A 25,972-nucleotide genomic window follows, 5' to 3' on the forward strand; every position below is an offset into this window, starting at 1 on the left:
TTTTCGACTATTTTCGAGTGATTCCAAGTATTTCCGAACGGCTCCGAATCGTTCCGAGTGTCACCGGCGGTACTGCACACCCCATTAGCTTGAATTCTGCTTGTTTTGTGAGACAACGCTCGCAAACCGAGTCAGAATTTTAAAAAAAAGTTGCTCGTCTTTCAAAGCGCTCGTTAACCGCGTTACTCATTAACCAAGGTTCCACTGTATTTTATTTCCTTTATATAGTAAAACATTAAAAACCCAGTGACTACTAAATACGTTCGTTATCTATATATAGGGGTTAAAGCACAGACAGTTTTATTTACCTGCCACCACCTTGCTTCAGCTAGCTCTGGGCAAAGCCTTGGCACCATCAAATATAATACAAGTACATTAACTCTGTATTGTACACTGAGAAGACGGGCAAGAGGCTGGAGCTGATTACAGCTTACAGAGCAGCTGTGGGGGACAGGTCACAGTGATAGAAGAACCCTGCTGGAGTGAGAAATAAGGTAAGTATCCTCTGCCCCTAGACTAAGCAATCATTTAACCCTCATATTTTTGAGCTTTAAGGCCACCTAGAGGCCACACATGGGACCACCACTGCTGTACATAAGCAATCTTGTATCAGTAATGTTTACAAGTAGCCTTATTTGCTCCACATACAGTACTGTATATCTTACTTCATCCACCTGTGCCCCAACCATTGCACCTGTACCAAACCTTCTCTACATGCTCATCTGGGATATCACTTACTGCTACACCCGGGGTCACCATCATTTGCCCATAGTTTGTGGATGTGGGGTGGAGTAGAGTAGCAACTGTGTACCAAGTCATGTTTCGTCCATGTCCATGTTCAGAGCTTTATTTGCTAAGTAAAAAGCAAGGAGAGGTATTATTAGCTATTGGCCTTAAATTTACTACTAACGTGTTTTATTCACTAGTTCCTGTTGATACATTAGTTTATTAGTAAAAAACAGCAAAACAAAAAAAATGCTACAATATTATTGAAACACAGCTAGGGAGGCAATTTTAAAATTATTCAGTGAAAAAGACAATGTTGACGTTTTTCTTTTATCTGCAATTCTTACACTTTCTTATGGCCGTATGTCCGCAACAAGTTTCAAGTGTTACTAAACCCAGGAACCTGCATTCACCATATCTAGTTTCCCACAGTACACAGAACACGGAAATACAATAGATTTAGTAAATATAAACTGCTAAATACCTTTTCTCATCAGCAGTATATAGCAGTCTTGTGACTTCTATCAGTGTCTGGTTAAAGCTTGTAGGAGGAATTTTTCATTCTGACTGTCCTATGAGGCTGCAGGACCCCTGACTATTTGCCTGGACAGTGCTGATTGGCCCTGTGCTGATCACATGCACTCTCCCAAAAAAAAAAAAACTCTCTACCAATACACACCAAACTGAGCATGTGCAGCTTGACCCCAAGGCTCTGTTCTATCAGGAGATGGTTAGGAGATGGTGGAAGAAGGGGAGGATCAGGGAAGACAGGATCAAACAGCCTTTTTACAATGCAGATGATTAACCCCTTAGATTACACAGTGAGTATGACACGCATGCTTTACTGCATATACAGACTGATATACTGTTGTGGGTTTAGTAACACTTTAATGTATAGGTATGGCAGGCAACAAACTTCCGCCTTGTCAAGGAGAGATGTTAAACTGTCTTTACTGAATTAATAGCAGAATCTGAAAATAAATTATGCTTGATATCTGTATGTGTAGTGCTGGGTGGTAGCTCTTTAAGGCACCAGGCAGATAGTTTCTACCCCAGCTGCAGCTTATTGATCCCATTCCTGCTTGAGTGACAATGCAGGGAGAGGGGAGCCACAGCCATCAGCCTGGACCCTTCCCTTGCAACTGGGCTAGGAGGATATCTATTGGCTCAAACAACAGCAGGACATTGATTGCAGAGTCCACTGGCCAGTGATTGAGACAGGACCATTTCAAGTTCAAACAGGCATAACTACCTGGATGGAAGTCAGTCCGACCGGGCGCACCCACAGAATGTTGAAGCGGTAAAGTGTAACAGCAGGTCTCAGGTGTTCCAGAAAGCATCATTCTTGAGGGATGGAATGCGGCCTGGCCGGTCTGTGCCCAAACGGGGAGGCTTCCAGGAAGGTTGCTCTTTCCCTACTGGTCTAGAACGTCTCCCTACCAATAATACTGTCCCCTACAGACAGATGACCTTTCCATACACTACCAACATGCAAAATGTACTCCAAGACTAAATAAACTCTGCCTGACCCAAGATGGCCACCAGAGTCACATGGGGTGGCAGCATCCAAGTGGATAGCTCCCCCAGTTAACCAGGAAACCATAGAGGAACCATGTTCCCTCCCTCTGCAAATCAAAAGTAGACTGCACCTGCCTACACTCAGTTTTTGGATCACGAAAAACATTTATAGTAAAAACATTTATAGTAATTGGTGATAAACTCACTCTTAATTGAATCATCTATATTGCCTTTGCTGGCTACTTCCAGATGTTGCCAGTTCCTTGACTGTTAATTGGACTCTGTATAACCCTTCCCCACTCTGCTGAAAGTGTGTCTTTATTTCCATCTTTGTTCCCATTGTTGAGATTTTCTATCATGTCATGTCCTGACAGGAAGTGAGGGGACATTTCCCCAACTGGAAGACAGACATTAATAAAACCTGATAGACTTTCTCAGACATCCCTGCTCTATACGAAACCAATAAAAATGTTGTAGGTGGACTATTTAAAAGAGACAAAGTTTGGTATTTGCCTTTGTGTGATGCCATTTTATATTCATCCTCTATGATGCAATATGGGAAATGCTTTGTAAACACCAGTTTCTAAATATGATACCAATCTAAAAACTGCTCAGTGAGCGCTAGCTGCATTAAATGGTTGGTATTTACGTGAGTCATGGGTGATTGGCATGCAAATACTGTTGCCAATACTATGACAGTGCAATTTGATTAGATTTTCTGGGTGTGTTCAGGAACCACGAAACCTGTCTTGACCTTGTAAATGATTAAACTTGTTTTGTAGAGCAAACAGTGTTTTAGTATTACTTGTGAAGTGTATAATTGTCTCATACGTCTAGGAAAGCATTAAGTAAAAAAAGATTTCCGATACTGTTGATATCAAAGGAGTTCTCCAAACTCATTAATCCCTTGCCTACATGGCACGTTCACCCCCTTCCTGCCCAGGCCACTTTTCAGCTTTCAGTGCAGTTGCACTTTGAATGGCAATCGCGCAGTCATACAACACTGCACCCAAATGAAATTTGTATCATTTTTTGTGAGACAGATTTTCTTTTGGGGGTATCTAATTGCCACTGGGTTTTTTATTTTTTGCTAAATGAAAATTAAAAAAAAAAAGTTTTTCTTAGATTCTGTTATGAAATTTTGTAAATAAGTAATTTTTCTCCCTCACTGATGTGCGCTGATAAGGCTGCACTGATGGGCACTGATAGGCTGCACTGATGAGGCGGCACTGATGGGCACTGATAGGCTGCACTGATGAGGCGGCACTGAGGGGCACTGATGAGGTGGCACTGATGAGAATTCACTGATGAGGCTGCACTGATAGGCGGCACTGATGGGCACTGATAGGTGACAATGATAGGTGGCAGTGATAGGCCTTGACAGCCATCACTGATGGGCACTGATTGGCAGCACTGGTGGGCACTGTTGGGGCTGCACTGATAATCAGGGCACTGATGATCAGTGCTCTGGTTATGAGTGTGGATGTCCCCTGTGAATTTGCCAGTTGTCGGCTCTCTCTCTTCATGCGCTGTTAGCAATAGGTTTGGAGGAGGCGGAGAGCAATAGAAGGTACCTTTCTGATTTAAAGAATGATTCCATGCATGGCTATATTATGCATAGCTATATTGGTACAGCTTGGAGCAATGTAAGTATACTGTCTATATACCATACCTGGCTGATGCCCCTGGAACCTGGAAATCACTAAAGTAGACACTGTTCCTCCAGTGATCTCCACACTGTGGGGTTGATTTACTAAACCTGTAGAGTGCAAAATCTGGTGCAGATGTGGATGGTAGCCAATCAGCTTCTGACTTAAGCTTGTTCAATTAAGCTTTGACAAAAAAAAAAACCTGGAAGCTGATTGGTAATTATGCAGAGCTACACCAGATTTTGCACTCTCCAGTTTTAGTAATCTGTGGCTGCACTCCTGCTTACTGAACACATGATGAATGCATGTAAAGCATTCTTTGATTGGACAAGGCGAAGAGGTGTAACAGTGATGTCACACTCTCCACCTTGTCCAACCTGGGAATGCTTTGCTTTGCATTGATTCAGTAAATACAAAGCATTCTCTGAGTGGCGCCCATGCTGAGCGGCCAACCTCCTGTGTTCAGAATGCAGCAGGAAAACTGCTCAGCACAGGACCTGGAAGCAAGTGAAGATCAGCTGAATAGTGGTGTCTACTTCAGTGATTTGTAGCCTCCCAGGGGATGATCCAGGATCAATGTAACTGTGCATATCATAGCCATACCTGGAATTCTTCTTTAAGAATATGTAATTGAATATAATTTTTTTTTTTTTTTTCGTTTTTGAGTTTAGTGTCACTTTAAATCTGTATACCTGCTGTCTTCCCAAAAAATGATGGCTGAATCTACTCAAGGTAATTATTGATCATTTGGGATTAATCTTCCCAACCAATCCATGTGACAGCACAGTGCTTGCAGCACTTCTCTTCTCCTCTCCTCTGCAAGTGAACTCAGTGCAAACTACATTGTTTTACAATTCTTTCCTCCTTGTGCCTAGTGACCACTGGACAATCTTGGATAGTTGTGCACCGAAATTAATATTCAGGTGCCAAAAAAAAATATATAATTTTTTTATAAATAATTGATTTGTATTCGACTTTTTAATTATTATAATTAATTTAAATGAATATGAATTTATTGTCGGCCATTATCAGCACCTTTTGAAGCAGTGTCAAAAATCCTGCTTGCTGCATTTTTGGTGCATATTTGGTCTGTACCTCCCCATTGAAATGCATTGAAAACGCAGCATGAACACATCAAAAATGCACTCATATTGTGTTGTTGATGTTTTAATTGTGTCACATGATTTATGAAAAAAAATTCCATAAGCAGGTAAAATCAAGGCAAAATCACAGCAAAACTTGCAGAGCAGATAATGGAGCACCAAAGGAATGGATCAAAAGGACGATCAGGTACAGTAAAATCTTTTTTTTTATTTTGAGTTGATAGCCAACATGTTTTGGGGGTTACAGTGATGTTCCATCTTCAGGGCTGTGTGTTGGCCTGGGTGGATACGATAGCTGGCATTTAAAATGTAAATGTTGACCATATTAACCAACGCAGCAAAATATACATTTACTTTTTCTTTCAATATGAAAATACCAGGGCACTGAGGGCAAATATACAAAAAAAAGAAGAAGAAAAACCTGACAACTATGTAGAAAAGGGCATTATAAATTCCCTTCACAGAAGCTGGGGTAACAGATGTTCCCACAATCTTTGTGACTTACAAAATACCTTTACTTCTTCTGTTATAGAGAAGAAGTAAAGGTATTCTGTAGTCCTGTTCTAGGGTGGCAATGCTGCTCCTGCATCAACACAGTACAGTGAGCAAGCATTGTTAGGACAGGATATGTGTTACTGGCAGGATCACCAGGAGAAAATTTGAGATCAAATATCTAAAAAACAAAAAACTAACACAACCAACACTTCTAAGGACTGGTAAGATGTAATATATTACTTTTCTAATCTTGGGTTAAGATATGCTTTAAATCCCAAATTTAGCTAAATAAAAAAAAAAAAAAATCAGAACAAGGGACATAATAGTTAGTATGATGTGTACCCTGTGCTGAGTCTTCCTTTTTCTTGTGTCCTACCCCTACTCCTACACACACGCCACTGTACTCTTCTGGTGCGGTGGAAGTTAATACAACTAAAAGGCTGTCAGGAGCTTGTAGGCAGGTGCAGTCTACTTTCTCCACTGCAGGTGGCACAGATGGGAGAGGTATTCAAGAGGAACCTGGTTCCTCTATGGCTTCTTCAGTCACAGGGAGGCAGCTATCCGATTGGATGACTTTGGCAGCCATCTTGAATAGGCAGAGTCTATTTAAGACTCTGGCTCCCGGGTTTGGCATGCATATTGCAAGTGGCTAGAGTGGGGACAGGTCACCTGTCTGTCAGGAGCTTGTAGGCAGGTGCAGTCTACTTTTAAACTGCAGATGGCACTGTCCACAGCGGCAACACAGATGGATGAGAAAGTCAAGAGGAACCTGGTTTCTCTATAGTTTTCTCAGTAATGGGGAGGCAGCTATGAGATTGGATGAATTTGGTGGCCATCTGAAATAGGCAGAGTCTATTTAAGACTCTTGCTCCTGGGTTTGGCATTCATATTGAGAGTGGCTAGAGTGGGTACAGGTCACCCATCTGTCAGGGACGGTGCTTGGCATCAGGGAGAGGTTTCGGAGGAGTAGGGAAAGTGCAGGGGACACGCCATCCTTCCTGGAAGCAGGTACATACCAGGCAGGCTGCATTCTGCTCTTCGAGACAGATGCTGTCGGCATCTCTGAGTCACCATTCTGCTGAAGCTTTGCTTTGCAACTTGTGAGTGTTCCCAGTTGGGTTGCCTTCTCACCAGGTTGTGGTGTGTGTTGTGTATTTCCAGACTTCTATTACAATACATTCCTGTTACTGCACTTGAACTTTGCGTGTTTTCTGCCCACCGCATCTCGTTGCACCTACCCACAATCTCTCATCAAGACAGCTTGACTATGCCTGCCCTTATCTACCAGACCTGCCATTCCTAACAACCGTACTACGGATTCTATGAATGACACAGGATCTCTGATGGAGGAGGGCTTGCCTTTCAATCAAGGCAGCAGGGTGGTGAGAGGTTGATTAGGATGGAGGAAGATTTCTCCTGAAACAAGAAGAATCGATACAAGGGACACATAATATTAAATGTAGGTTATGTCCCTTGTGCTTATCTTCTAGGTTTTGGTTTGTTTTTTTTAGCTAAACTTAGGTTTTAAGATATAAAATAATATATAATAATGCAGCTACCCAATAGACTATAATTATACCATATTTAATTTTCTATCACAACGAATCATTAGTGAAGTTACTTTGCATAGACTGTAGGAGGGGTTATAACTTGGAAATGCATAGCAGGACATGTCCTCATGTCAAAAATAGCAGCTGTTTGTAGTAATCACACCTTTACTTGTTAGGCAATACATATGACTGGTGTCATAATCCGTCACAATGTCATACTATAAAGCAGGACAGCAACTTCCTCAAATACTAACAGACGGAAGCTGTCAAAGCAACAAGCTTGTGTTTTGAGTTCAACGCTGCAAGAGGTCACATCATGTAAGTACTGCGAGTCTGAATATATTTCATTGATTCAGAGATTTTATGATGATTTATTTTATATACCCAGATAATCCACCATCCAGGGCTGATTACAGGTGTGAATAATATACAGACACTTTTTTTTTATTTGTTCGTGGTCGTTTACTGATAAAAAGTATATTTGCCCACCTTTTAATATCCCATGTACCTGCATGTACAGCATCATGGTTGATTTACTAAGAGAATAGAGAATGTTTATTTAGTAAGTTCATATTCTCCATGCAAACTTATTTTTCACTAAGTTTATTCAATAAGGTGGGGACATAATCATCCAATCATGTGCAAACAAAAATTATTTTTCATTTCTCTTGTTAATTCACTTAGCTGGGAATTTGAATTTAACATAGCTCCTCTCTGCTCCTTATTTAAGTGAACCTTTTTTTCCTAAGTGAGCATCCCCTTCTCCATTAATAAATTAACCTCATTGTAAAAAAAAGTAGTAAATGTGTAAAACTAAAAACTAAAATTAAAAAAAGCGTAACTAAATGTTTAAAAACTTGTAAAAAATACAAATTCTTGTGTATATGTTTGTATTAAGTTTTCCGGCAATAATAAATAGGCCCAGGTAGTTTTATTCCAGATAAATATATTAATTATGCTTCTTATGTTCCCTGCAAATTTGTACATGTATGTTACATTCATTGATATTGTAGCAGATGCAGTGAGACTCATTGGAAAAATTTTAGTAGAGCCATTTAAGTTGAGCTCCGGGGAAAACAATTTTTGTTTGCTGCGCTTAAAGCGTTTGTTACCCCAATAATTCATATTCTTGATATGTGCCTGCTGTACCATGTATTTGTATGAGAAAGTATTCTGTTCTCTTTGTATTGCTTCCTTTATGTGAAATCCCTGGTGTTCATGCCACCCCCTTTGCTTTCCTATTAAAACTGACTACACTAAGCAGGAGAACACAGCATGGTCAGTTCTCTAGCTATGCTGGGAACTCAGTGTACTCTCTTCCAATGATCAGACTTGTCCTGACACTCCCCCGCTGCAAGCCTTTCATTGGGAAGCTCAGTGTGCTGCTGTTTCTCCTCCCCCCAGCTCTTATGCAGCTGAGAACAGAAGGAATGTGATCACTTCTAATAAAGGGAAAAAAAGGTATTTATAAAGTTTTCTTTTTTATATCTATGCAAAAATGTTTTGCCTTACATTTCTATTTTAAACTGAATGGGTTGTTTTACAAGGTGATCATTTACAATCACTTTAAGTTACAGTTCTTACAGGTCTCATTTCTCTGTCACTCTGCTCTCTCCTATCAATATGTTCAATGTTAGCACATGAGCATAACAGCCCAACTGACTGGCTCTTTGTGCCGCTTCTTCCTCTTCCAGTCCAAGCTTTGCTGTACAGGGACTGCAAGGTATCAAGTCAGAATAATTCCTTTTCTTGTGAACAGAATTGTTAAGTGTGACTCATTCCTAAATAATATATTAATGGATAGCGAGCTTCATTAAAGTATATGTGAACCCTCACCTTGTAAAACAACCTATTTGGTTTAAAATAGAAATGAAAAGCATTTGTATATACATATAAAAAATATTATACACTACATTATACATCACATGCCCTCTGTTCAATGCATAAGATGCTCAGAGAGCTGGGGGTGGATAAATAGCAGTGCACTGGCCTTCCCAGTGAATGACTGTACAGGAAGGGGGGGGTGTGTCAGCACCAGTCTGATCATTGGAGGAGAGCAGGCTGTGTTGTCCGCACAGCTGGAGAACTGACCACGCTGTGCGCTCATGCCTAGTGTAGTCAGTTTTTAATAGGAAAGCAGGGGGGCTGGTGGGAACACCAGGGATTTCACATAATGTAAGCAATACAAAGAGAACAGGAGACTTTTTCATACAGGTACATGGTACAGCATACACATATAAATGTTGGGATAACATATTCTTTAATTTGTGTGTTATATCCAGGGCTTTTGTAGCTCCTCTACTCTGAATGAGCTTACAATATGTCCCCACCACACTCGCATGCCAATCTGTTTTTGGATTGGTTGAGGTAGCACATACATTACCACGCAGGTCACTGAAATGCACGGCAAAGCACGCTAAGTTCATTCTGAATATCACCCCAAAACACCTTCCGAATGACCGGCATTGCAGTGCAGTGCAGCACATGGCAGCGCACCAACATTGCGATGTGGTGCGCTGCCTAAAAGAATGCATGAAGTCAGAGGTGTAGCTTGAAGCTTGTGGGCCCAGATGGAAAAGTTGACCTGGGCCCCCCCACTACCACCCACCACTTCCACCAGTGTGCAGATACACCCACTGCATGCCAAGATACTCAAAGTGGCTTAATAGTTTAGATTTCCCAGAGTTCCTCATTACATTAGAGGACAGGGATCACCCCTGGAGAATTAGAGGACAGGGACCCCTGGCATGTCATTTTGCAGAGCTCCTTTCCCATTCCAGCACTGTAAACAGCTCCTTTCCACACACAATACACAGGGCTGAATTCACATTCCTTTACACACAGTCTATCAGCCTTCACAGGGTGTATCTGGCTTTAATGTTGCCGTTCTGACCTGTGAAATCCCCTGGTCGGAACGGCAGTGTAGTTGCAGTAGGCAGATACACACAATGCAGATCATGGCTGACTGGCTGTTTTGTAAAGGAATGTGATTTCAGCCCTGCGGAGGAGGAGCAGTATAGAGTGCTGTACTGTGAAAGAAGCTCAGCAGGGGGGCATAGCATCCAGGGCGGAGGGGGTGATCAGGGGGCTTTGGGGGGGGCAAAACTTAGATCTGGGGGGGCAGAGCCACGTGACATGAAATCTGGAGACTGCAGCCCCTCAGGGGCCCCTCAGGAGGTGTTAGAGGATTTGTTTTAGCAATTTCTGAAGGTTTCTCTGTCAGTGTTGGCAGGTGTTGGGGGAAGGTCACCTCCTGGAGGTGGGTGTCTTTTCCCCAGTTGTCAGGGAAGTGGGGTAAACGGACATCCCTAGGTGGGGGGGACAGAGAATCCCAGCTAGTGACTAGAAGACACTGAGCAGAGTCTTACCTCACCAGTGACATCGGTCCCATCGTGGCTACAGAACGGCACGCTCCTCCTCCTAACTCGCTGAGCTTGGTTACCATTCCATGTTGCCAGAACACAGCACAGACACTTCCCCATCCTGGGTTGTTCTCATCCCATGCTCCTCTCCATTCAGGAAATGGCTCACAGCTTCTCCCCAGCCAATGAGAACAGTGGGGTGTGGACTGTCGGAAGGCAAAGTGAAAGCCCAGTTCTTGAGAGTGGCTGTGGGGCCCTAGGGCAGATCGGAGCTCTACTTTGTGGAGGATATGATAATATGACAGGGAGGCTGCAGGGGCCCCCTGGAGCTAGGGGTGGTTGCGATTGTGACCCCTGCAACCCCTTATGCTACGCCCATGCATGCAGTCTATGTAAAACTCAATTTAAATAGTAGTGGAATTTGAACTCCCACAATCATCCACTATGCACTTGAATCTGCTGTTTTTCTTCATGAGTGCAATTTTTCCTATAATTATGGATGTGCAAATTACTGGAAACCTCGACAAGAGCTAGGAGAAAATAATTATATCCCATGTGCTGAAAAAACTGACCTTCCTGTAAACTAAATGCAAAAATATAGGTAAAGTAGCTTCCAGCATTCCTTGGTGCATCTTCTGAAATGAAATAAGTGTATTACTGGTAACACACACTCTAACCAATCTGCTCTTTTATTGATAATGCTGCTAATTGTAACATTGATCATTTTTTTAATTGTATAACACTGCTGAGGCTTTTTACATTCATTTGACTTTCAACTTTTTTTTTTTTCTAGGAAGTGCTAATCAAGAAAATTGTGACAATGTTTGTATACGTGTTAATTTGTGCAGCTGTTCTCTATATCTGGTGGTGGATAAGAGATGGCTCAAGAATCGCTACAGTTAGAAACAAATATGTTCTAATTACTGGATGTGACTCTGGGTTTGGAAATTACGCTGCACGAACATTCGATAAACAAGGATTTCGAGTTCTAGCAACCTGTCTGACGGAAAGTGGAGCTCGAGATCTGAAGCAGGAGACATCAGAGCGACTTAAAACAGTGTTACTGGATGTAACTGATGCTAAGAATGTGAAGAGAGTTGGTGAATGGGTGAAAGAGGAAGTTGGGAGTCAAGGTGAGTTACCTAAAAAAAGTGTCGTCTCAAAAATATTTTTTTCTTGGTGGACATTACCTATAAATCCTATATCCAGCACTTCTCTTCCATTGCTTCCATTCCCTGAAAGGTCTTTTTTTATAACACCAAACATTAAAGTTGGAGATGAAAACCATTAACCCTTGCAATGCTATTGCAAGGCTTAACTTCTTGTTTTGCCCAGGGGGTGATGAACATAGTGAATTACTTGGTGCTCCTGCAGGTTTCCTTCTTTTCGGGTGACCAGTTCTCTGAAGCCTCTTCCCTACATTACTCATCATCTCTCTGCCCTCATCCCCAACAATGCTAGTAGTTTTTCATTGCATGGAACGACGCAGGGGGCCCGTCAACATTCTGGAGCATCAAACAGCGAAGTAGAGCCACAACTGCCAGGGAAATGAAGAATAAGGTAAGTATATCACCTTATTCATCATTCCCTAGGCAAAATGAACAGTAACCTTTGCTGTAGACAGTGGAACCCGATGCAAGGGTGAATGTTTTCCACCCTTGGAAGTCAGCTTTAAGCAACCCAAGAATTCTTTAAATTGTATGTAAACCCTAAAAAATGCCAAGTATTGTTTTGTGGCCAATGCACCCTTTCACTTTAGTGGACAAGTTACAATATAAATGACTGTCTATGTAATCCAGCTTTGTGGTTTTTATAGGTGACAATAGGTGACAACATGGATATATGGATAGGTGAGCACACCTACTGCCTTACAATGCAGCGGTGGCATAGAAGCCCTCCGCACCTGCTAGTATCCCTGTTTGCAGGCTATGGGGTTGATTTACTAAAACTGGAAAGTGCTAAATCAGGTGCAGCTGTGCATGGTAGCCAATCAGCTTCTAACTTCAGCTTGTTCAATTAAGCTTTGACCAAAAAAAAAAAAAAAACTGGAAGCTGATTGGTTTCTATGCAGGCTGCATCAGATTTTGCACTCTTCAGTTTTAGTAAATCAACCCAATTGTCTTGATGCTCAGGACACATATCCACCAACCACAGGGGAAAACAGTATGTGGGAGTTGAAGTCCAGTCCAAGGTAATGGCATCAAAAGAAGGGACATATGGCTGTGAGTTCTCACCACCCAATACATTGACCTAGCAGAAATTGATGTGCTCAGTAAACGGCCATGCAATTTTAAATGATTTGTCCAACAATTTTGGATTCTGACAGTAATATTAAGTCATTTTTTTTTTTTTTTACTGTATATGTATTTTTTTTGTCTTGTTCTTCTTTTAGGTCTTTGGGGTTTAGTGAACAATGCTGGAATTATGGGTACTCTGGCTCCCATGGACTGGCTCTCTCTTGATGACATTCGAGAACCTATTGAAGTTAATTTAATTGGTTTAATCCACGTCACCTTGGTCATGCTTCCCATGCTTAAGAAAGCAAAGGGTCGGATTGTGAACATATCCAGTGTTGGTGGCAGAGTGGCTGCTAGTGGCGGTGGATACTTTAGCTCTAAATATGGGGTTGAAGGATTTAATGACAGTTTACGGTAAGTTGTTCTTTTATCTTAAAGTTTATGAAAACCCTGTCAATGAACTCGTTTGCTCTCATTTGTTAAAGTGATTGTAAACCTATGATTTTTTTTTCAATAAAATAATAAAAATGTCATACTTACCTGCTCTGTTCAATGGTTTTACACAGACCAGCCCTGATTGTCCTTTTCTGGGGTCCCCTGCTGATGCTCCTGGCTACCACCCCCACCCACCCCCCAATGAGTTCCCCAATAGGAAGCTGCTCAGAATTTGTTTTTACCTTAACACAGAGAATGCAGCCTTTATAACCACTTTAAGCTGAACTTCTCCATTCATCATATATGAAAAATAATGTTACCCCCAACCAGAGCCTCTTAAGCAGTTTCCAAACACCATTTCCTTGCTGAAAGTAATTTGGGGAAGTAGAAATGAAGGTGCTGTTTGCAATCTAACATTTTTTTACTTTTGATAAAAAGTGGTAGTAGAGCCATTCTTTCTCTGTCCCATGTCCCCATTGAGAATTATTGTATGTGCAAGTCCTTAGATATGGTGGCTTCATAGGTTTGAGGGGTTTCATTTAAATTCATCTGGTGATCCTGCCAGTAACACCCCTCCTGCCATAGGGTGACAGTGCTCACTTATTATACTGTATTTATGGAGAAGAAATGTATTCATCCTATGACAGGACGTGTCTTAAGTCCACAGAGCACCTCCCTTTTTTCTCATCTCCATAAGAAAGAAATGTTCTGTAGTTCACACCTGGACCGAGCAGTCTGATTAGACTGCTGGAGAAAAGACTACAGGATACAGGACAATACTGGATTTCTGGCAGGATCAATGGGTATTTTTTGCATTTATCAAAGAGAACAAAATGCTTTCAATTATATATTTACCAGACCAAAAGGAAAGAGTTTAGGGTTTAGGGCTTCCATACACTTTAACAATAAAAAATAAAATAAAACATTCTGATTGCACAAAATATGCATTCATTACATCAAAAATCTACAGCTACCATGTGTCCTGTGCACAATTCCTCAAGGAGTCTAATCAGCCCTCCTAGTTCCTATTTTGGGACTACAGAATAATTAGAGGTCTACTTTAAAAGATTTGCTGTGTGGATGTCTCAGCATTTGCACTGCTGTCAAATTTCCTTTGATAAACAGCTCCAACATTTTCCCGAAAAACCTCAATCTGGAAAATAATGCATTATGGCCGCTAGATGACCTAACAAAATAAACACGTTAAACACATTATGCAAATTATTCGCAATGACTGTGCGTATGCTGTGGTATTCGCACAGCAAATCTTTTTGTGGAGATGAGAGATTGAAGATTGAGTAGTTCAGTAAGAGGCTGTGCAGAACTGACACCACTCAGTCCACATTACTGGTGGATCAACAGATATTTTACTGCACTTGTAGGGTATTTAAAAGAATAAAATATGGGGATATATATGTATGTGTTATTTTTTTATATTGACTTTTTTTATATTGACCTGACATACATTTTAAAGGTTTGTATATTCAGACATTGATTATTGGCTAGTTGCTTCCCTTAACCTGGTATAATGATAAAAAATACAATTCACATTTCAACTAAAAGAAAAAAAGGAAAAATCCATATGATATTTATTTATTTTTTTTTTATCTCTGTAAAGGCGAGACATGAAGGCGTTTGGAGTAAAGGTCTCCTGCATTGAACCTGGTCTATTTAAAACACCTTTGTCTGATCCGAACACGGTTTTACAACAACGTACACGTATCTGGGAGAAACTTAATGGCAGTATTAAGAAAGAATATGGAGAAAATTATTTACCAATAGGTATTTTTTTTTTATCATTAATTGGTATGTGTGTGTGTGTGTGTTTGCGCACGTGTGTTTCTTATTAAGGCTTGTTCACACTAGGCTGCCATTTCCTGTGTTTTATCAGAAAACTACCATAAGAAAAATGTAGAATTACTGCTGATCTTCTTAGAAAAAATTCTACCTGATTGGCTTTTATGCTGACTCTATAGGGGTCTTAGATCATGTACACATATCAGGAGTTCTAACTTCAGTCTGCTATTCCGTGTTCTTACTGAGTAATTTAAAGCATAATCACACTAGAGAAGTGCAGACAATTTGCAATTTCAGAAGGAAATCAGCCATGGCAGCCTAATATATCTCTTATGACAAGTTTCCTTTGCGTTCATATTATAAAATACTAATCTTCTGGTGATTTTCACATCAAATGTGCTATATTGCTGCCCATGACAAAAATGAGTGCCTGTTGTAATTTTTGGTCTAACAATTGTAGCTCTCTTTTGGGGTTATAAGGAATGGCTCTCTCCAAACGAGATAAAACCTATAAGTAAATAAGGGAACCAGAACCTTCGCTAAGTGGAAGAGTGGGGTTGATAATTTGGCAGTGCTTCCACCCAGGGACAGATTCCTTTCCTGGGAAATTAACCAGTGTAGCACCACACCCATAGGAGCTGCTAGAAAGATTCCCAGGGTTCCTTTTCCTAACATTGAAAGAGAGAATTTTTTTGGAATGATGGACTTTTTAGGCATAATGCCACATACACACGGGTGGACTTTTCGGCATCAAAGGTCCGACAGTCTTTCTGACGGACTTTTGACGGACTTCCAACGGACTTTCGAACGAACGGACTTGCCTACACACGATCACACCAGTCCGACGGATTCGTACGTGATGACATACGACCAGACTAAAAAAAGGAAGTTGATAGCCATTAGCCAATAGCTGCCCTAGCGTCGGTTTTCGTCCGTCAGACTAGCATACAGACGAGCGGATTTTTCGACCGGACTCGAGTCCGTCGGAAAGATTTGAAACATGTTCCAAATCTAAAGTCCGTCTGGACCGAAAAAGTCCGCTGCAGGTACGATGAAGCCCACACACAGTCGGATTGTCCGACGGATTCGTCCCGTCGGACCAGTCCGGTCGAAAAGTCCACCCGTGTGTACACGGCATAAGACTACATGATTTGTAAAAAGATTTTAACAAAATGTATTACAAGATTAAAATACAAGAACACATACAAAAACTTGCATACTTTAAAAAAGAATGCCTATGAGCATAATGATCACACTATCAACAAAATCAGGTTAGATAATGAATAGATCGGATAACCAAATACTGCATTTATATCAAAGGTAACAATTATCAGACAGCAGCCTCTACCTGGCATGGTGCTGTCTTTTGAGCGGGAAGCGTGAGGAACGCCAGTCCTTAAGATATCTATCAGGGAATACCTATTCCCCTCGGGATTATTGGTTTTCTATTATTGGGAGTTTCTCAGACTGATCTCATTTATAGCTGTTTACTTTTGGATGTTTCCGTGTATATCAGCCATCATTAGTCACCTCAGTGTGTCTAGCAATAGACTACCCTATTAGGACAAAGAAGTTCCCTCTCCTCCTTTCCTTTGGTTGTCAACCAAGGTCTAGAATATCATTCCCCGCTTAATCCATTTTAATTATACCCTTCGTATTTGGAAATAATACACCAAAGCCCCTAATGAAGCGTTATTGTAGAGCAAGTTGAGCTGAGTCATATATGATACACTGTCTGTCTGTTTGATAATTGTTACCTTTGATATAAATACAGTATTCGGTTATCCGATCTATTCATTATCTAACCTGATTTTGTTGATAGTGTGATCATTATGCTCATAGGCATTCTTTGTTAAAGTATGCAAGTTTTTGTATGTGTTATTGTATTTTAATCTTGTAAGAAATTTTGTTAAAATCTTTTTACAAATTTTGTTGTGTTATGCCTACAAAGTCCATAACTCCAAAAAAATTCTCTCTTTCAATGACTTCAATTATCGGGACGTGGCATTTATTAATTGTGTCATATCCACAGTACCTCTCTGTGGTGATACGAAATTGTTTTAAAAAATAATTTTCCTAACAGTTGCCCCACAGCAAGGCATACAGACACAGTCTCTCTTTGGCTCAATGAATAGCCTAGGGGGTTTCTTTTTGGTGTTTTTATTTTTGGTTAACTTGGATAGGGTTAGGGCATTGAGGGGGAAACTCCAAAAACTATGTACAAAATGGAGAACACTTATCTTCTGTAGAATTATGAGCCTGTGGCAAACTTGAGTACTGTAATCTTTCTCTGGTGAACAGTCCAAGCAAAGTCCTTTCACAGGGAATTAAATAGACTAAGCTTTTCAGGACACTGTACACTTTGTCCCCTTTACACACACACAACTGACTGACCCACAGAAGAACGACCTCACTCCAAGTTTTCTAGGATTTTTTCACCAGTCTGTACTCACAGATATCTTTGGAGAGTTGGTTGCCTCCTTCCAACATCAATGTGACACCTTCTCCCTTTGATACCAGGCTAGATCCTCAGACGACAGTCCTGCAGTCAGCTTTCTGCAGCTTCCAGCAAAGAAGGCCCTCAGGTCACCCACCTGAGACCTCGACACTCCGCAGGCACATGGCAGGATGGCCTATTGGGGGAAGCAGGACCCCTTAGGTTGCGATCTTCTTCCACCTGAAAGTTCTGTGTCTCAAAGTATTTATACAGACTCCCAGCAGCCACCCAAGCTGCCCTCCCAGGGATTAGCCAGGGCTGTATAAATATTCATGCTGCCCGTTTGTCTTGCTCCACATCTATGTTCCAGAACAATCCACAGTTCTCCAGAAAGCAGAGAGAGAGAGCGATAAAACCTGCAGCAGGTGAAACACTGAACAGATTAGAATAATCATCACAGGCGCACTTACAGTGAGCCAAAACTAAATTTGCCTAACAGCAAACTGCAGCTCCATTTTATACAGTGAGCCATAACTATATTTACCTAATCCTAGCACCTATCTAGGAGGGTACTACACCAGTAATCTAATCAAACTACTATTCTATCATGTTGAGCTGCAATGTTGAAGCCATGTACATTTCTAGTTCCTCTTGAATAATTGTCAGTGCAGAGAAAATCTATACAGACTAAGTCCATAGGGCTCAAACTGTGTAAGTGCCTAAATGGAGCAGTTCAAACTCTCAGGACTTTCCTCTATAAACATCTGAGGCAACATCTACATAGACTAGCTATGCTATCTCTCATCTTGGGCCAATAGAAATTATCTTAAATTAGGCCATAAGTTTTCTCAGGTCCCAGATGGCCATGGTGATCATGCAGACTTCTGAAGACCATCTCACGGAAACAATATGGGAGAACCAGTTGTGATCTCCCAGGTTAGTCATGATAAAACACCATATGATAGAGCAGTCCTTTGCACATATACCCAGGTAAATATATTGTTATTTATAGAGATGCCTCCAGGCAAATATTGCAGCAAAGGCACATTGCAGGGGCCCCTGAGGATGATGCAACATCTCTCTTTGTGCTAGAGACCTGAAGACAAGATGGGTGATAAAGAGACCTTCCAGCCCTTACCTAACCAGTCTGGAATGCAGTCCTAGTTATTTGGCACTGTGCATGTGAGATCCTATTATGAGGATCTTGTTTGTTGTGAGGATTCTGTAATACACTCAAGAAGCTACGGGCAGCTGCAGTTAAACTATTAGAACATAGAAATACTTGCATAATCATCTCTTCTGATCTGGTATTAGTAGCATGGACAGGACATGTGGCTGAGACCCTGAGACCCTGTCTCTCTCTCTACTTCCTCCTTCCAGGATCTTTTCTCAACAACCCCTGAATCAGGAAGTGGCATACAGTACATGATTTTACATACAATGTGATACTAGAAGAATACACCTAGAAGTGCTTCCGAAAACCCTTAACATTGGTGTGAGTTTAATATAGTGACATATTACAAAAATACATTGATGAAATTAAAGTGTAGTTACCCCCCCCCCCCAAAAAAAGAAACAAATATATATATATATATATATATATATATATATATATATATATAGATTTACTGCATATATCAATCCGCTTACCATACCTTGTGAGGGCTGCATTAGTTGACCTTTTCTAGGTTTTCACCCTGAACTTCACTGTATCTATGGAAGAAGCCATCATTTCTACCCAGGCTAGATTTTAAACATGTTTGGCTTTGTTTGTCTCCATTACATAATGGATTGATGAGACTAGTAGTTCACAAAAGAATTTTAAGGATGTTTGTGCATTCTTCTCAGTTTAGTATAAGTGACAAGGACACTGCATTTCTAGCAAGATCGACAGGTATTTTCTGTACTTGAAAATGTTTTCGAGCCTGAAAATAATAACAAATGCAGCCAACACATCTAACGATTGGTAAACTGCAGTATATTAAGTTAGTTTGGGGTTTAGATAAACTTTAAAATATAGGCAGTTAAATGACAAATTACAATTAAAGATCAAAAAATATAAGGTTTGAACCTAAGCTGAATGAGGTTATGCTCATAGGCTGTGTAAGGTTAAGTGTACCTTGCACATTTAATGCAAAACTGTTGGAAATGGACCCGGGAATATAGGTAACAAAAATGAATAATTGGCTCTCAATGCCAAGCAGTTGTTACAAAAGATAAAAAGAAAGTATGGGGTACAGTTTTAGACCCCAGATCATTAAAATGGACAGTTTAAGAGAGGGCAAATAAAATAATAAAAGGGAGATCTCCCTTGAGCCTGGGTTCACACTAGTGTGATGAGGGAACCAGCGCGATTCCAGCGCTGGTGCCCACATCGCTTCTGTCCCACTGGCAGTTGACACTGCCCTCTGCGATCTACTGCGGGTGTTAATACATTGGTAATGACACCCCCAGATCGTTTCACAGATTGTAGTGCGAACTGTGAACTCGCACAGGAATTGTATCGCATAGGTGAGAACATGCATGCGATCCTAATTCTAGTGCGGGGAAAAACAAGTCCCTGCACCTTTTTCTGTGGGAATCCAATGCGAGTTCAGCCATACAACTGTGGCTGAACTCGCATTGCTCAGACATCGCATATGATCCTCACCTGCGGTGTGGGTCTGAATCACATGCGATGTGGAAGGTTGGAAACAATGGGTACATTCAGTTTTGAAAGAAAGATATCTTACATCAATGATCTGTAATATGGTGATGATACTATGCTCATAGCTAAAAATGAAGAGGTCCTCAAGAACCCAAGAGGAAAGTTAATGAACAGACTGAAAAGGTGGGACTTCAGATAAATATAAAGTAAACTAAGGTTATGACAACAAGAAAGACAGCAAACTTCAAAGTTTATGGTAAAGACAAAATTAGTAGACACCTTCATACTAGGATGCTGGTCAAGTAATAGATGTTCTCCTCATCAACCAATGATGCCGTTAGGATGCAGGCCAGCCCTAGGTTATATTGTTGCACAGTGCACACTAAAAACATATGGCTTTGTGTTACAAAAAAGCAGGCTTGATCAACCCACTGGCTTATAAAAAATTATTGGGCAATTTGGGGCATTTTTTATGCATTTTGCCAAGGCCCCCCCACCCTGTTTAAAAAAACTAGTAGCCCAGGTGACTAAGGTGAAGCTGACATATGTTGGACATGTTATGAGAAGAACCAATACGAATGGAAAATATGTTTTTATCCAAAGGACTGGATAAATGTAATGCACAGCCTTATGCCTAGGCCAGGAGCTCTAACTAGCTGGTGTTTGTTCTTCTCATAGCAGCCCCCATTTCGTTAAAGGAGTTGTAAAGGCAGAAGGTTTTTTATCTTAATGCACTCTATGCATTAGGATAAAAAACCTCCTGTGTGTAGCAGCCTCCCCAGCACCTCCTAATTACTTACCTGAGCCCCTTCTCTCTGCAGCAATGTCCACGAGTGTCTTAGCTTCCCCAGACACTCCTCCTGATTGGCTAAGACACAGCAGTGGTGCCATTGACTCCCGCGGCTGTCAATCAAAATCAGTCAGCCAATCAGGGGAGAGAGGGGGCAGGGCCAGGTCGGGGCTCCGTGTCTGACTGGATACATGGAGCTCTGACATGGGGGCACTCACCAGAGGGCGGGGCAAGGAGAGCAGAAGAGGAATCCGAGAAGAGGAGGATCTGGGCTGCTCTGTGCAAAACCAACTGCACAGAGGAGGTAAGTATAACATATTTGTTATATAAAAATAAAACAAAAAAATACATCTTTACAATCACTTTAAGGCAAGCAGACTTTTTGTTACTTGGTTGGCCAGGTCTTTAAGACACAATGCTGTAGTTGCACAGACGGTACTGAGACTAAGTTAGAGATGAGGAAGGGGGCCTTTACTCCCAAGGCTGGTCAAACACTAGACCTGGGTAATGGAATCCTGGGACAGTCCAAGGTCAGGACAGGGAGTAAACAAGTATATTCCGAAAAAGTTCTAAGGTCAGGGCAAGCGTAGTGTAGTTAACAATCTAAGGTCATATTCAGGAGACAATCCAAAGATTCAAAGAGTAATCTAACCACAAAGCGAAGGTTGGCAACAAGGGAATTCAAGATAATTGCTGTGGTCAGGCAGGGAGCAAGGACAGGGTTAGGCAGGGAGTCAGGAGACTAATCCTATCACAAGTTCAGAGGCACAGGCTGATGAGGTTTAAATAAGGCACCTCCTGTGCTGAAGACCTATCCAGATAGGTGGTGTGTGGCTAGACTTGTTACCCTGCAGCTGATTTGAGCAACTAGGAAACTGAGAAGACTTATTAACCCTAAGCTTACAGGAGAAAGCTGAAAGGCTGTCTAACAACAAAGGATAAGAGCATTAGTTGAACAAAAGGGAACAATCCCATTCTAAACTATCCGTTTAGAATGGGATTGTTTAGAGTATGAATGGTGAAGTGGTCAAATTCTTTACCACATTAGATAACGGGAAATTCACAATTGCAATTTAGATAAGGACTCACTGATTTTCTTGCTAGTGATATTTATGATTATATGGGAAAAATTTGATACAAGAAATGTATCCAGTGACCATTGTGAAATCAAGAAGCAGTGCCCTCCCAGTGTGGAAAAATTAACAGCAGTTGGCAAGGGAGGTTTGTTTTACCATCCTTGGGTCCAGAACTGGGGGATTTGAAAGGTTAATCTTTATGGACTAGAAGGACAAAAGACAGAGAAGCATCCGACAAATTAATCAGAATGATCTCTTATGGTTGAGTGATTTTTTCATTTGAAGTCATTATCCAACATATTTTAGGAGGTACAACATCCCCCTTTTTCTGGGCTTTTGAATAACTAAGTGTTGCTTTGTACTGTTTTTATAGTGGATACTTTGTAGCTACTGTCAGATTTGGACATAGTTCGTTTGAGGAATCACCAAAGTAGGGACTGCAACCCTAATCTAGTGTGGGTTAAATTTACACAATTCAATCCTCTGCACTGCACAGATGGGTCACACACATAGTTCCTTAAGCAACTTGTCGTTGTGATTCAGCAGTTCTTTTTCTGTCACTTCTCTTCCTCCAGTATCTTCAGTAAATCAGCATCATCATCTCTATCCAATGCATAGAGAACTGACCCAAAAAGCAATACAGATGACCCAGGAAACAATAAAACGAATCCAGAGTGTAGTAGAGTGATTATCCTATCAGCTGTGTGTATCACAAGAATGACTGGCCAAGAGAGAAGGCTAAGTGACCCCCAAATCTCTTACTCTTCCCCATAGTGGCCCCCTCAATTATGTTATGCTGATTTTGTTTCACTTTCCTTTTAACAAGTCTTTAGGCTGTCATGTGACACCACAGGCTTCTCGTCTTGTTTGTCTCTTTTATGAGTTATGTGGTTCTCAGTGATGCAGATCTGCACTATAACATAGTGAATGCAGTGCGCCGTGGTGTGATTCCTCTTGGGGCAGGCCCATGATGCCCAACAAGCTTGTGAGTCCACCAGTGTTCTGGGTTGAGTAATGCTGGGCATCATTCATCCTTTAGGGCTACAAAAATATTATGGCAAAGAAGAAGTGCTATGGGAGACAGCTTTGGATTGAAGTTGAGCAAGAGCAGTGTTTTTTTTATTTTTAAGCAGCTTAACTGGCATCTGGAGCAATCTTAATAATTAACCTTTGGGATTCCTCCAATTTTATCAGTCCAGTCAATGCATGCTTTGTTTAACATTATCAAACCCTGATGAAAGGGAACCCTTTCGCATTGGATTGTTATAATATAGGAGTCTAAATAAAATTCAGTCTGAACTTCATGCCTTTTTTCCCCTTTCCTCCTTGCACACCCACCCCATGTATGGTTAGAGACTTATTGTCTTTGTTATTACATTTTTGATATTGAAGTATTATATATAATCTGTTACATTTACATTGGTGTCTTTGTTTTGTTTATGAAACTGTTATACAAACCTTTAATATACTGCATTGGGTTTTCACAATTTAGACTTAAATCATTATTTTTCCTGTGCAGATGCAGCAAAGAAAAAAAAATTAAACCTTATCCGGAGTAGTGACCTGTCCATTGTCGTATGGTGCATGGAACATGCTCTGACCAGCCAACATCCCAGAACTCGTTACAGTGTTGGAACAGATGCCAACTATTTCTGGCTGCCATTGTCTTACATGCCAACATTTGTTCAGGACTATGTCATACTGAAAAACAAAGTGAAGATCCCAGTGCAATCTAAAAATTCTGTAGCATAATTTTAATCTTTATGCCAAAATGAGAGTATGAACAGATTTGTATTGCTGTCAGTGCCCTCACTCGAGAAATTTACCCTCTCCATGTGTCTATTGGGCCATTTGCACCAGGAGGAAACTTGTCATGACTACTGTATAAGAGGGGAATGCCCTCACTTTGGAGAGATATCTTTCCAATTTTGTCTCCGGGACAGGAAGTGAAGGGAAATCTCCCCAATGGGATGAAGACGGCAAAAAAATTAGTGGTCTTAACTGTAAATAATTTCACCCGGTTAATGTGAATATAATTACTTGCATTTAATGTTTGAAATACATTGTTACAAGATGCACTTTTAAACTACCTATGTCCATGGGACTGTGTTATCTGCCAATGCTGTGTGCATGCTGTGCTACCTTTGCAATGATCAATGACTCCTTCTACCTCAGTGCATGAATGTGTATAGCTCAGTCTTGTAGCAATTCTTCAAACTAAGAGAGGAACTAAAAAAGAGAGATGCAAGCACCATGCTTGTATCACTCTTCTAAATATAGAAAATGGAGCAGAGGCAGCTCCTAATTAACAAAAGGGGCGCAAGCCCTTTCATTAATAAGGAGCACAGTTCTTTGTTCTACCATGTCTGACAGACAGCACAGAGAACGGAGAGCTGGAGCTGTATGATTTAATCTCCCTGCTGTCCTCAGCCCCCTGTTCTGCTCAGAGCAGGAGGGGAGGAAGGTTGTTAACCCAGCAGGCTCTGCTCTTGTAGTGCAATCACTGTGCAAGCAGAGAGAGGGATGTGAGCAGTCTACTGCCAGATCCCATCTCATATGACAGGTCCCACCTAGCAGGAATAAGTGGCATTTTTTTCTATATGGAAAACTGCCACATTCCCTATGTTAATTAGGGACAGACATGGGCTAGTTTCTTTTTCACTCTGAAATAGAAACTGGCACAGGTGGCACTGACAGATCAGGAAACAGGTCTGTCTGCTTAGTTAATGTGGTGCACGCTAAGTTAATGTGGTGCAATTCTGATGGTTTCCTGTGCCGTTATAATGTTGCAGGAAGCTTAGTTCATTCCCCTGTAAGAGTATCAATGTGTAAAATTTCAAGCCAGGACATGTTTCCTGGAGAAAGTACATGGGCTATCATTGCTGATCTCTCCTACTTAGAGCCCTTTAGCTGCGCTTTACCGTCGATTTAGCGGCGGTTTTCGGCCGCTAGCGGGCCGCTTTTAACCCTGCTAGCGGCCGAGGAAAGGGTTAAATGCACCCGAGAAGCGCCAAAGCGCTTTTCCGGCGTTTCAGCAGCGCTGCCTATGCATTCCAATGGGCAGGGGTGTTGGAGGAGCGGTGCATACATTGCTCCTCCACTGACCCAAAGATGCTGCTTGCAGGACTTTTCCTAACGTCCTGCAAGCGCACCGCCCCAGTGTGAAAGCACTCGGGCTTTCACACTGGGACTGCAGGGGAGGCATTTTCAGGTGCTTTACATGCGCTAATTTTAGCCCTTTAGTGCCTGAAAAACGCCTCCAGTGTGAAAGGGGTCTTAAAGTGCTAGTTATCTGGCTGTAATGCAGAGGTATGCAAATCGGGAGTTCTGACTTCAATTGTATGAGGTAGGTAACAAATAGATCATTAGCAGAATGAGATATAAATATAGGCATCATTGCATTTCTCCTATACTATATATGGTTAATCCAATCCAGATAGTATTTATCTGTATTTAATCACCTGCAAAATGTGTAAGTTTTATATATTTATCTAATCGAATATTAAAGTTTTGTACAAAATTGCAGAAACAGACCCAACCTGCCATGCCAATAACTAACTGGAACCCCTTAGCCCATCATCTGAGCTTCTCCTGCAAAACGCTCAACCTGTGCAGGCCAGTATTAGTATTTAAGTAGCTTCAAGTCTGTAATATCCAGTAGGGGCAGACACAGAGACTGGGAAAGTGGACTGTGCCAGAAAGTAATGGCCATACCACCCTGGATTATGACTAAGGCCTTATAGGCTGAAACACGTTAACTGACTTAATCTGCGTTTGTTCACTGTGGCTATTCAATAAAATGCAGAAATTTTAAGAGCAACAATCGGAGAGCGGATCATTTTTTCTACATTACTTTACTCAGCCAGCGACTGTGGATCAAGCACCTGGGAGCTCTGCTATCTATGTGGTGTATGGGTAGTAGCACTGACTTTTCTGTTTATACCGCCATAGACACCCCTTCCTCATCATCACCACAATAGAGGTGCCTGTACATCCTGGATGTTAGAGTGCCAGAGCTCCTGTTAATGCTGCATTGACTCTATACAGCCAGGCAGTATGGAAGAAACTGAATAGAGCAAAGGGGTTCCATTCAGTTAAGGGTATTGGGGTGTTCATATTTTGCATAAAATGGCACTAATCCTTAGCCATA

The 25,972-nt window shown here is 41.2% G+C and overlaps 1 protein-coding gene across 1 annotated transcript; it reads left to right on the plus strand.

Moving 5' to 3' along the window:
- The first annotated feature begins 7,208 nt into the window (after positions 1–7,208).
- Positions 7,209–25,351, plus strand: DHRS9 (dehydrogenase/reductase 9). Its single transcript, XM_073634003.1, has 5 exons — positions 7,209–7,359; positions 11,197–11,536; positions 12,796–13,054; positions 14,694–14,857; positions 23,342–25,351. The coding sequence occupies exons 2-5, from the start codon at positions 11,224–11,226 to the stop codon at positions 23,572–23,574; spliced, it is 969 nt and encodes a 322-aa protein (XP_073490104.1). The 5' UTR covers positions 7,209–7,359; positions 11,197–11,223; the 3' UTR covers positions 23,575–25,351.
- Positions 25,352–25,972: the final 621 nt, after the last annotated feature.

This window comes from Aquarana catesbeiana, linkage group LG06 (genome assembly GCF_042186555.1).
Source record: "Aquarana catesbeiana isolate 2022-GZ linkage group LG06, ASM4218655v1, whole genome shotgun sequence".
NCBI lineage: Eukaryota > Metazoa > Chordata > Amphibia > Anura > Ranidae > Aquarana > Aquarana catesbeiana.

Coding starts and splice junctions, on each gene's coding strand:
- DHRS9 (XM_073634003.1), top strand. CDS start 11,224: ATGTTTGTATACGTGTTAATTTGTGCAGCTGTTCTCTATATCTGGTGG. Junction 11,537..12,795: donor AGAGGAAGTTGGGAGTCAAG/GTGAGTTACCTA, acceptor TTCTTCTTTTAG/GTCTTTGGGGTTTAGTGAAC. Junction 14,858..23,341: donor AGAAAATTATTTACCAATAG/GTATTTTTTTTT, acceptor TTTCCTGTGCAG/ATGCAGCAAAGAAAAAAAAA.